This window comes from Anser brachyrhynchus, assembly GCF_964034855.1.
Source record: "Anser brachyrhynchus genome assembly, chromosome: 2".
In the NCBI taxonomy this organism is placed as follows: Eukaryota; Metazoa; Chordata; class Aves; order Anseriformes; family Anatidae; genus Anser; species Anser brachyrhynchus.
Genome location: NC_137695.1, coordinates 17,530,704 through 17,544,181, shown reverse-complemented (window position 1 = coordinate 17,544,181; position 13,478 = coordinate 17,530,704). Strand labels below are relative to the sequence as shown.

Sequence of the window (13,478 nt, the reverse complement as noted above, 5' to 3'; positions counted from 1 at the left end):
AATTAATAGTAGGTTAACCCTGGGCATAAAAGATCTGAACCCAAAAGGTAGAGAAATTGTGCTTTCTTAAAGTCTCTTCTACTGATTGCACTTCATGACCACCTCATGTGCATCTGAAGTACAAACCCTTTCAGAGGAATTCCGATACTCCAAGAACATCCTGGTTCAGACTGAAATGTGAACACATACACAGAGCCCTAAACCCATAACAAGCCAGAAAATTGAATTAAAAACAAGAATTAAAAATAGAACTGTTGCAGTTCACTTGATGTGATTACATGCTATTAACACCAGAATGAAACTTTAGGAAGTTGCCAGTGCATCTGTACTTTGAAAACCTTTTCTAAAATTCTGACATGCAAAAAGATATACCATACTTGATAACTCAGCTGACGCTAACCGTTCATATGTGTATATTAGCTGCTGTAAATGCAAGGTGATACAGCTCAGCTCCTTCATTACTGGTTAAACTAATTCAGGCTACCTTGTTCCTGTAATAGGTTCTGACGCACTGACAGACATCCTGAACTTGTTGGGGTGACCCAAGTCCTTCAGTGACAATGTTTCAGGTTTTGTTTTCAGTTTAGTATGTTTAATCAAGACTTCATGCTGTAAAACTGAAGACTTGCCTAGAAATTTAGTTACGTTGTAAGCAAGGAGAGCCATAAATGTCTATCATCTTTCGAGAGCATATATATTCAGAAAAATGGGATACTCAGGATTCACGCCAAAAACCAGTACTGCAGAACACAGGCAGACATTCAGATTACGCTGTTTTCAGCGTCCGACAAATTCACTGATAGGGAGCCTGCTGGTTTTTGGGGGAGTGAAGAGCTCCGAGAAACCTCTAATTTCTAAACCAAGTATCTAATTATTTACAATCAACGAATATACTTGTGTGCCTACCCCAAGATTGTTCCTAGCCTTAGACACATCTTTTTTCTCCCTGCTGTTCTGTCTCCCAGCCCTCATCTCTGTCACCTTACTTCCAATGGCACAGACCCAGCACAAGAAGGCCGAAGGACCGCCAGTGGACTGATGGCAGCACTCCAGCGTGTGGAAGCTCTCAAAAGATAAAACCATTGCCTGCATTGTACAGTAGATCTCCAGTAATTTTTGTAAAGTTTTTGCCTAAGTTAACTGGACATCATCTTGGTTTTTTGTTCTTTGTCTCTAGGACAATAGCTTCTTCCTCAAGACATCTCCTTCCTAGACGACTGAGCCATTTGGTACCTGCTGACCCCAATGTTTCATGGAACGGGCAACAGCACGAAGAAAATGGGTTCTTCTTTGTTGCTGTCATCCTCAAATACAGCAGCAGCCCACTAAGACCTGACTGCAAAACCATGATAGTCTGACCTTCAACACTGCAACCAGAAAGAAAAGATGGGAAAAAAAAGAACATTTTGTCTTCAAAGAGAAGATTTGATAACAAAAATGTAATTCATCTGGAATCACATCCAAAGCTCCATTTTCAAGTATACTTCAACCTCTCAATACAACTGCAATTCAACGTTAATATAGCTGATTTACTAACAAGTGTAACAGTTTATTTTCAGCACAATCAGATGACCATTAGTTACACAAATGCATGATAAAATCATACTCCACTAAGCTTTTGGAAAGAGGTCAAAGTCCTTTCAGTTGGATAGCTTGTCTGTTCCTGGTGCCATTTACATACCATGTTTAGAAACAGCACACTACAATATGAAAGCCATCTCTGATTTACAGTCTTGGTCTAAGGTGTTTCAGCGAGCCTGATTGCTTGGATGTACCAAGGCACTTTGACATGTTTCTTCCCACTCCTCTTGTAGTAGGAGGATGAAAGCCTTGGGAAAAGGGCTGGTTGCCACAAAATCCACGCCAGCCAGCCTTCAGCTGGCAGGAATTCTGGACAGTTTCAACTAAAATATTTTTACATAGCTTTTAAAATGGCACAAATTAAAAAGTTGAAACATATTATGGAACATTCACCTTATTTAAATGTTACTTTTGTTTGAAATTTGGAATGCTGAAACTGAAGCCAAAGGACTCCTTCCCCTCTTCTTCCCCCCCTCCCCACACTGATACATTGAGCTCAGACTAGCTTTAAAGCTAAATTTAAGCCATTGAGTTATTAAGACTTATTTTATTTTGTAATGTGGAAAAAGAACCAGTGCCTGCAAATTTGCTTTGTACTCTCACTCAGTCCTCCCAAAATTGTTAGACAGACAAGTACAAAGAAAGAAAAGGTAAGCAAACCTTGGATAAAACCTTGAAAGCATGTCTTTAAAGTCTTAAACTTTTCATGATATTGTAACCTTATTGTTACATTAAACACATTGCTGAGTTAATATACCTAAAAAGTCAGTATTTCTCCCAAATTTATATATATTTTTTATTTAAACTTAAAATCAGTACAGCATTTTAGTAGCTTATGATTAACCAGATAATGGCATACTATACTACACAAATCCTTTATGTCAAATCCAATGAGCCATTTTTAAAACCTTAGTTTTCATGCTTTTCTCATGCACAGTACAGACACTTGTATGCAGATTACCCCCAAAAGCAAAGTGGACACAGCAGTTCCAGGGAAAAGAAGCTGAAAGAAAGAAAGAAAGAAATTGTCTTTTGTAACCAATTGCTCACCTAGATAGGATCCACTGTTGTGACCAGCACATTCAGCATCTTCTGGACGAAGGGTAAAAGCATACAGAATAAGAGCCAAGAAATAAAGCAGAATAGTTAGAAGCCCAGCAAAAAATACAGAAGAAAGTACTTAAAAATGACAACTGTACAAAGCATAGCATCAGAAAGCCTTCAATAAGCCACTTTCTTAAAAACATAAAACAACATTTATTGTTTTATATTTTAACTGGAGATATTCTGGGATTTTGCAGCATGCACACTGATCTTTTTACCTTTTCAAGCAAAAATTTTGATGACGGCGAACATTCTAAGAATTTTAACATTGTATTATTCACACTTTATCAGTTAATAGAAAATAGGATGCCACTTAAAAGAAAGCAAAATGTATTTGATGTAAATCAAGCTTTTTTTGTAAATTACACATTATCAGACTTTAGCTTTAAGTTTGGCTCACTGGATTAGACAGAAAGGTTTTTGATCAAAAACACATCCTCCCATTTGATATAAAATAACTATAATGTATATTTTTACATGCCAGAGGCCCTTTGATCAAAAATATGAGCTACAATTTCTAATGCCTTTATAAACAAAGGCCTCTTAAGTTTAAAAAAAAAAAAAATTACAAGAGATCAGCTGCTATTACTTTAACATATGCTGCAAGCATAACAGTAACCGGCTACACTCAGAGGGAAAACAGTAAAGATGATACTACATGGATGAACTTTTTACCGTCTCAGAGAAATACTTCTTTGGTATTAATTAGAAATGCAAGACTTCTCATGGCCATGTAATTAAGTCAGAACCACCTCTTTCCAACTCAGCCCACCCAAGTTTTGCTACTACAATTTTATGACACTCCTCTTCTATACATATCTTACAACAGTTCGAAAAAAGAGAGAAAACAGTTTAAAACAATAGTCCAAGTTAAGGAGCTTTTCATGAAGCAACTAGGATTATTTTGGTATTTTTTATCTACTTCTAAAATGATTCAGTATATTTGGTGGCAATATAGAAGCAATATATATATAACATCTCTTAGAAACATTGGACTATATTCAATTTAATTCTAAACACATGTTCTCTAAATAAAATTATTGGGCTATGCAGGGAAACTTTTGTACATGTACCTTCAATTTCCTCTGAGAAGCACAAAGGAAAAATAGGAAAGGAAATCATTAAATGGAGTGAAAGCATAACTTAAGAAAGAAAAGTTAAATCTAAGAAGAAAAATGCACCTACCACACTCAACCGCTTCCTCATCTTAGAACAGCCAAAAAAACAAAGTATTATTGTTTAATACTTCATAAATAGGAAAAAAATGTAGCTATGTAAGCTACTCTAAAATTCTCTTGATAGCACCTATTATATTGAGGTATATACCAACATACCAGCAACTGAGTTCAACTTACATGTTTAACTACACTCAAAGACAGAAATGGACCTAAAAAGACAATGAAATATCATGTGTGCTGCATGTTTCCTGCATGAGATTCTTCTATTATTTATTTGGTAGCAGTGTCCTTACCCACTTCTTACGGATGATTTCTTTCGTATTAAACACTGAGTTTGTTAATCCCATTTCATCAGTCTTAACCCAGAATTTCTAAGAATCACTACCATGAATGTGATCTCAGTATTTTTCTGCATTTACAATAACAGTTGCTACTGCCCTTAGAGCTGGGTTTTGCGCTTTTTTTTTTTTGTATGGTTTTGAATGTCTATTGCTGTAGCTGAAAAAATGCTGGAAAAATTTCTATAGTCTGTCATTATTTCTCTGACACTATGCTACTATAATAGACTTGACTTTCTGTTTATCCACAGTAAATCAATAAATTTCTGCCTCCTTGATGGGGAAAATTAATATTTTTACAATCATTTTCAGACTAGCAAAGAAAAACAACATACATATATATCTATATAATGGATTTTTGCTCACAGAGACATTATATATTGAGGTCTAGATTTATAGAGATTTTACAATCTAGATTTTATTAAAATTTCCTTTGAAATTTGGATAAATACGTCTAAAATATTAAATATTTTTAAGTTTCCATGAAGCACATCTTCTTTCGGAACATGGAGAAATTATTCAAGAGACATTTTAAAATCCATCGTGCCTAACTGATGTTTCAAGCAAAGGCTAGGTCACGAATCTCCTGCCTGTATGAGTAAAGGGAAGAGTTTTCCCATTTCATCCCATGAAATAGGTACAAAAGTCTTTTCTGCTGGGGGAAGAATATGGTTTTGCAGAGTCATTTCTTGATACTTCTTTTTTTGAGGACTTATTTTTAAAAATAATTTAAATAATTTAAAAATAATTTAAAAATTTGGGAGACTACTGAATCATATTTACAATTTATTTCTATACTCGAGGTGACCATATGGCACTCAGTAGGCTGGACCAGGAGAAAAATAGGTCTGCATGTACAAACAGGTATGCACTCGCACAATCCCACCTGCACATATGAGAAATGGCGGAGCTACAGCAGCTTAGCTAAGGTAAGAACTGCTGAAAAGAACACAGGTTTTTGGTAAGAAAGGGAACAGCCTTAATTAATTCATTGATCTAATGCTTCATTTAACGCAAAAGTATAAATTAAAGGTGTTAGGATTCTCAAGTGAGCCAGGTGATGCCGGAGAGCAGAAGTCACAAAGTCTACAATACGAGATTTAATGCTGAGGTGGAGTTCTCAATTTTTGTTGTTGTTGTTATAAATTTTCCTTCTTAATACTGATCTTGGCTTTCTTGGGCTACTCCTAATGATGAATGTAACAGTTTATAATGAAAAGATGTGGGAAATAAGTGGGTCTCCATAGCTTAATACAGATATGAAACAGTCATCACCACGTAGCTCCCAATTTGAATTTTACCAGGAATTTTACTAGGACTATTGTCTGTCCCTACTAAAGGCAGATGTTATTTGCCAGTAAGTGTCCTATTAGGATTCACTGCTAACTAATTCAGCTCTATGTGTGTGAAGCAGTTGTATGCATGCAGCAGATATTTGCAGATACATGCCAAAATCTCCGGAGTTTAGAGCTATAGAAAACTGGGGTAAATTGGGGCCAATATAGTTTCGTTGAACTGAAGTGGGGTAGGAATGGAAACAGAGATGTTTATCTGGAAGGAAAAAATAAGAGACTAAAAGAGGACAGAAAATAAGGAGGAAATCTGATGGGAAATAGGAAAATAAAAGCAGTGACAAAATTAAAAAAAAAACAACACAGGGCAACGCAGAATAAATAAAACTGAGAAAAGAAGAAATTACTTATAGTATGATAAGGGAGAGGAGTTACAAAGAAAATAGTTGTGGAATAGGAATGAAACAACAGTGAAGTAGTAACAAGATAGATAGAAATGGTAAAAAAGAAATAGGAAACACAAGCGCAATGAAAGCTTAGGAAGTAGGTGGTTTTATTCATTTTAGAAAGATTTCAGGATAGCCAATATGCTACACTGTGACAATGCAAACCACTAGTACATACATTTTATTTTTGTATGTATTGTAACTGAAATTTATTTAGATTTGATTTTGGGGGCCTCATCTAAACTACAGTCCAGCACCAGATTAAAATTTTTAACTCTTGCTGACTTCCAACAATATTTTCATCGAAGAATCTTATTTGAATGTTTCTCAGGCCACAGGTAGATCCAACAGCTCCATTCACATCACATAACCCCTGAAATTCTTTTTCACTCTAGTAAGCAAGAAATTGTGATATACAACAATCTGCATTACAATGAATATTTTAAACACTTTTTTTTTAGTGTGGAACAGCCCCACATATCAATGGACATTTGTACTGTTTTGAATCCTACAGGGTTCTATAGATCAAACAATGCACACATGTTCATCTTATGGAAAATTTAAGGTGATCTAAATTAATCCTCTCACAACATCATCAGATACCAGTATTTCTAGAATTAGGAAAATGTAGAAGGATAGTCTTGCGGTGAAGGACAGAGCAAGTTTATGGTAGCCACTTCCACTTCTGTCTCATGTGACCTTGATTCAAATGTCATCCAGCTGCAGGTTTCCTTAATTTCTGTGGTAGTAGGAAGTTAGTATTTGTAAGGACAGAAGACTTCTGAACAAAGATGCTAATTTAACTCTAAAGGTCTGGTGTATTTTTTGTTTTTACTCCTCTAACTACTTGCAGGTGGGCAATTAAGTATCAAACATGAACACAGAAAAATACTGAGAAGAAAGGCATAGTTAATCTCGTGCAGCAATTATAACAAGCAAAAGAGTCCTACAATACATTTATCCTAAATGTTTGGTCTTCAAGTACAAGTGGTACAAAGCCTTCATTCTTTCAGCTTGGTTAAATTCTTTTGTAGGCAGTACGTGATCTTCAATTCACAAGACACTCATCTCTGGATAAAGTGGGTTACATCTTGTTTGAATGAACACCATTTGGCTGCAGTTAAATATTTCCTCTTGCTCATACAATGCCAATCACATATGGTAAATCAAAATTGAAAGTAAAATAGATTTTAAGCCCTAGAAAAACTATATAATGATGACTTTGCCACAGTAAGTATTAACATTTCGCATTAAATATACAGAACAAATGTATTTTCAAGCAAAAGACATCTCTGAACAGCTCTGTCTTAGATGCTTCATACATAAACACATTTATATAAAAATATACACACAGGGCACAGATATACATATATACATATGCATGCACTGCATAGGTTAACAGAATTTACAGGCTACACTAGTATAAAATATAAAGTTGCCACTAATTTTCATACCAGAGACAACACATATATGAGAATACAACTGCTATGAAAGCAAAATTATGCTGAAAGGATATAATATCTTGGCTGACTATTGTAGTTCATAAGTGCAGAACAGTAACTTAATTATTTGGTTGTTATTTAAAGAAATATACTTTTTTTCCCTCAAAAAAACAACAGGTGATCAATGTTTTATCTACAGATTAAAGCTACAAACCCAAGAATTATGATGTTTGTTGGCAGTGACTTAGTTAGAATATGATTAGTCTTTGTATTCAAGTTAGCAGGCTGGGAAAAATTAAATAAATTAATTCTTCCCTGTGCTGAGTCTCTTGGCACTCCTTGGCCTGGATGCAGTGGCAGGAGAACTCACGGAGCCAACTTTGGCTACAAAGCTGTGCCCAAGTTAAGATGAGCTCATAAAGCCAGGAATGCCGTTAAGCATAGCTCAGGAATACCGGAGAAGCAGATTTCATCAGAGCTGGCAATCAGCCATGGCTAATAAGCTCAGATATACCTCAGCTGATTTCATGCAGCCAGACACCAGTACTGTCCCCTCCCTCCACATCCCACAAAACCCCCTCATACCCTGTGCCAGGTCCACTGTCCCAGCAGGGGCAGGGTTAGTCCTCACACAATTTCATGCATCTCCAGTCCTTTACTTTCATTCCATTTCCCTGTTTTCTTTTCTATGCTGCTTTTTCTCACCATTTTTTCCAGCGTAATTTTCCCATAGTATTAATGCACAAGTAACACTGCTTTTTGCTGAAAAGAAACTACTGTTAAGTATCGAGAGAAATGCTGAAAAGGCTTAAGAGGTTTGTTATCCCTCCATTATTTCTGAGCTTCAGAAATAATGCTATCAATTTTATCAGCAAGTCAGCACATCTAACTGCCACTTATCTCATGCTTTTAAAACTTTTAAAATCTTATTGTTGAAACTACTAAGAGGGTTTTCTAACCAATAATAATAAACTGAAAGAGGTCAGAGTTCATATTAGTAATTTTTGCATTCACTGTTTCTAAAACCTTAGCAAAACAAGTATGTTAGTATTTGAATTAAACAATCAAGAAACAACTGAACTATCATGGAAATATTGACTACTGTAGTGCTCTTGCATAATACTGTTACACTTATTTAATCATTTCAAAGCCCATCCTCTCTGGGGTTATGCCTAACAGGTTGATGGACCAACTCTCGTCCACCTATTCTTCCATTGTTCGTTTCTTTCCCCATTGCCCAATACTTTCTCCTTTTCTACATCCTCAATACTAAATTTTGCTCCCATGCTTCTCACCTTATTTTTTACTCTGACTTTTTCTGGGTCTTCCTCTGAATGTAAAATCATCTCTGGTCACTGTAGGGTCCATCTATATTATCACCTTACTTCCAAACACCATTAGACTACGCACCCTCTCTATTTACAAATAAAAAAGTGTGATTTCACTTACCTTTCAATACAAAATAGCTTTGCCCTCTTCTCAATGTACATACTAAGGTTCTACACTTTGAGTTGTGCAATATGAGAATGCTTCTGTTATCTCTTTTAGGAAAATGGCTAGATTCTGGGAGAGGTGTATGTATGGAAATTATCTTCCACAAAGCTAATGTGTTTAATTTTACTTATAGTCACTTTACACAGAGACACAGTAAAACAGTTGACGTGGCTATTAAACTGAAACTAAGACTTGGCGTTTCCATTGTAAACTGATCATTTTAACAATCTAGAATTAGGTTGGGCTTCTGTTTTCTTCAGTGCAAATGATTATCACTGAAAATGATTTGTGGAAAATTTCCTCTACTCGCTGTCCTGAAGATGTGTATACATACAAGCTGGTCAGTATCACCAAAAAAACACCCTTTTTTTTTGCTTCCAAATTTACAATACATAAATATGTGTACAGTTTAACAATATGCATTGCTATGCTGAAAAGTACAAGAAAATCAAAATTGGAAACAGAAAGGCTTTCCAAAAGTAATGTAATCTAGTTTCCTGCAGTATTTGAAACATTTAATTATGTTAAAAAACAATCGTGATAGATGTTAGTTACTCTGAATAGTTACTGACTGTTTCAGAGAGCTCTTCTTCTAGTTAAATATAACTTGCCCTTCCCAATTCCCAACATTGGCTTGAGGAGAGAGGGGAAAAAAAGTGATAAGATAGTTCTTAGGTAAGATTTTGACTCATTTTTAGATTAATTTTCAAGTAGAGAGACACTAGTACCCTGGAAGCCCACATAAGAAACCAGAGTTGATTCTTATTTTCTTGGTATTCAAGAAAACAGAGTGTTTCTCAGTTATAGATTTCCTCCTCATTACAAAACATGGGATGTGGGGAATGAGTTGATTAAGCAGAACAGGCTGGCATCCAGTGCTACTTACCATGTCCCAAGAAAGCTTCCTAGTGCAAGTCCCAGTCCTCTCAGGAAAGGGACGTTTATTAGCAGCTCTGTTAAATCAATAGATTTTTGTCTTTTGGAAGCTGTAGGGAATCTACTGGCAATCGCCCTTTCCATCCAAACTGCTACAGGAATTTGGGTGATACAAGTGGGTGAGATCAACTACAATAGCAAACAACCTTGGAATGTATAGCTAGTTCAGAAAGATCTACAGGACATCATTTTCACTGAACAACTACCCATCCAAACAACGGAGAACCCTGTATCATGCTGAAGGCCCACAGCATAGGCTGAAAAAGAATCACATGAAATCAAGCATTACCAATTTCCTACCTCTCTATATGGGATTTTAAATAAAACTTTAGAGGACAATAATCAATGGGCCATGCCCAACCAAAAAAAAAAAAAAAATCAGACAAATTAGACCAAGCAGTCCTTCCCAATTTTCTATTTTCTATGTCACCTTCCTCACACACTTCTGCTATCGACAATATTGTGTTTGCTCATCTGAGTATGCATGGTTTACCAGCATCTCCTAGTTTTGGCAAGGTGAGTGCTGTGAACTAATACAGACAAGGCCTCCACATCTCACAGTGTCACTGCTGTGCTTGATAACAGGAAAAAACTGCCTAACCGTAGAAGGATCACAAGGGTGCAGTCTCCCAGCTTACATGGTATCTTCTTGAAAAGCCAAGCAAATGGAAGGTTTTCCTGAGAGCAACTCAAGCAACATCCTAGTCATGAAATTTTTCTGTAGGTGAATTCTGGTCTTTAAAATGCCTTGTCTATGAAGGATGTGAATTCCCTCCCAACACTAAAAACATGTTTGGTCTTTGAACAAAGGGATGAACATCTACTCAGAACAGCACTGCCACTCTTCCCATGGAAATCAGGCAGATGTCGCAGAAGATTGTCCGAAGACACAAGGAAGACAGAAAATGATAACTCTCTATTACTCCACTGTCTTTCTTCCTTCAAGAGGCACCACAGACTTCTAGATATTTATCTGGACCTAGCTTTGTTTGGAGAAAGTCTAAAAGAGAATGGTAACAGGTATACTGCATTAACTGAAGGCTCTGTCATGTTTTAAAGGAAAGAGGAGGAAGAGAGGAACTCTTCTCCCTTGTTTACACTAGGTAAGTCAGAACAAATAAAGACAGCAGAGACAAAAATCACAGACATTGCACTGTGAGTTTTCTTTGGGTTATAATTTTGGCAATTCACAATCAAGTTCAGGCTGCCGATTTGGAATGGTGAGATGCATCTTGTAAAACCTTTCACTTGAAGGTCACTAAAAAGATGCAGTCCATTATAAAAGAAATCATGCAGTGTTGCTGCAGCAGCTGATTTACCTCTTCAAAAGCACCAGTGCCACCTTAATTGAAGGCTCTTGTTGAGGATATTATCCAGATTCAAGAACAGTGGACAGAGAGAAATAGCTATACCCTGGGACCAGACACTTTTCCAAAACTGGGGCAGAGCAACTTCACCTAGAACCTAGAGAAACAACAGATTTACTATAAACTGGAGGAGCTCCTCTTTGTTTCTACGACCTATGCAAATTAGAAATGCTATAGTGCAATCATATAATCTCTTATTGTAATTATGAAGCTAATTGAGGGCTTTCAAGTTAACAATACCATAGGGCATACAATAGAACAATTAGGGCAAAAAAATGTGAAATGGAATGAAAGAGAGAAAATGCAGATTATTAGAAAACCAACAGTAACCATCAAAATTCAGAACACAAAAGCCATAGCAAGGAGTTAGGAAAATAGCAACAGAAACCTCGGTGAGAAGTTTTAAGGTTAAATGCATTTAGTTTTGCATAGAGTGCGCCAGTATCCACTGCTTGCCATAGTATCCACACTTTTTGTTTTAATGTTAGAGAATGAAAGATGGTTGGAAATTTTAGACCACTTTCTGAATATTTCTAGTTGAACTCACAAACATGTTTGTATTTAAGATTTAGATCCTACTGAAGCGTGATAGTTTCTTACATTGTACTCACTTTGTTATGAGTCTGTACAACTGAAAGAAATAACAGGTCAAGTAAAATATGCAATAATACTTAAAACAGATGTTGATGTAAATTCCAGTGGAAAGAAAATATTTGTTTCGATGTATGCACTTTCTTAGAGCTTATTTTTCTTATATTGTGCAACTACGGTATTTAAAAGCAGAAACTACTAAGTATGAATTTGTTTAAAAACCAGTACATTGTTTTGTGAAAGTCTGTTGAAAAGCTGAGTGTCCTGACTTTTAAAAATTCATGCTACTTCATATGACATAAAAAATTACCAACTATATGGGGAAGGAAAGGGAGAATATCCGACCTTTTATCTCACTCTCAATATAAATTTCACCATATTGATGCAGTCCAAATTATATAAACTGTTGAGCCAATTCTGCACTATTTCAACAGGAAAAGAACACTCCTCAACCTTTGAAATATTATATATCAAAACATTAATTGGGCTCAGTGCTTTGAAAACAAAGTCAGAGAATTGGGAATAACTGTTGCTGCTTTTAAAGCTTTTAATTTCAGCTGTTCTATTTATCTATTTTCTTACTGATACAATGTGATCAGGAAGCTATTGTGCCCTGAAGAAATGCATCCTCTAGTCACAGGGCTGAAACAAACTGCTATTTTATAAGGTTAGAGATCAAGAGCATGATTTCTATTCCAGCTTAAAAGACTTACATGATTTTCTGTTGGAAATTTTCAGTGGCTGAATCTGCACTTCTGGTCTTCTTAGTGCAAATCTCCTATAAAATGGGAGGTGGTAGGGAAAAGACACAAACTCCTCAGTTTTCACTGCAAATTTGGGATTAATAAACACTTAACATCATGGGACTATTGCAAAATATCCAGAAGACTTTATAAGAAATTAATTTAAAACAATGAAATCTACTCACAATCTAAAAAATTAAATCCTGAGCCTCAAATTTTTGTAAGCTCTCCAAAATCTGCTGCAGTTGTTATTCCTGCATAGTACATCAGTGTGAATACAGATACTGATGTGCTATTTTCCATATGGTTTTTCTTTTAATCTGGATCAGTGCTATCCTATCAGTTTTTGTCATTATTAATTCTGGCCAGACAAATAAGGAAATCCAAAGTATTTCAGCAACAGGTTTCCAAGTTCAGTTGTCTTGCTGCAAATGCAGGTTTATAATACCCTTGTAATCTATGAGCATGTGTATGACAACTATGCTAACTTAACAACTCTGCAAATAAGTGATTTTCTTACTATAAAAGACAAAACTATGCTTCTCATTAGCTCACCTCTCCTGGAAATGCTTTGAAGGGATCAAGCCTGCTCTGGGATTGGCATCACCTTCATGTTTGGCCTGCCACCAGGTCGCATCATCCTGGCTCATGATCTGAAGGATATCTCCTTTTCTGAAAGCAAGTCCAGCTTCTTTACAAGGAATTGCTTTATCCTCATTAGGATCATAGTCAAATAGGGCTCTGATAAACATCTGAAACAAACAGTGCTTTTTCTTTAGAATCAAAATATTAACATGTAATCCAAAGGTATCTCCCATTTTTGTGTTCACTGTTCAAAAACATTGAATTAAATCATGTAAAGCAATAAACATTTACTGCTGTAAAACATCCTTATGGAAGTCTAACATCAGAAGTTAGTAGAGGAATGTTTTATTCATTGCTCCTGCAACCGCAATCACTATGCAG

The 13,478-nt window shown here is 35.9% G+C and overlaps 1 protein-coding gene across 11 annotated transcripts in view; it reads right to left on the bottom strand.

The window, feature by feature from the left end:
• The window catches only part of MPP7 (MAGUK p55 scaffold protein 7), a 152,488-nt gene that overhangs the window by 20,034 nt on the left and 118,976 nt on the right, over nucleotides 1-13,478 (bottom strand). For 10 of the 11 annotated variants that reach the window (XM_080583312.1, XM_080583321.1, XM_080583322.1 and 7 more), the window contains 3 exons: nucleotides 13,068-13,264; nucleotides 12,483-12,547; nucleotides 2,632-2,670 (listed from right to left, as the gene is read on the bottom strand). In XM_080583312.1, coding sequence (XP_080439438.1) covers nucleotides 2,632-2,670; nucleotides 12,483-12,547; nucleotides 13,068-13,264 — 301 coding nt within the window. The remainder of the gene's footprint in view (nucleotides 1-2,631; nucleotides 2,671-12,482; nucleotides 12,548-13,067; nucleotides 13,265-13,478) is intronic. The other variant, XM_080583320.1, reaches the window with a different exon arrangement.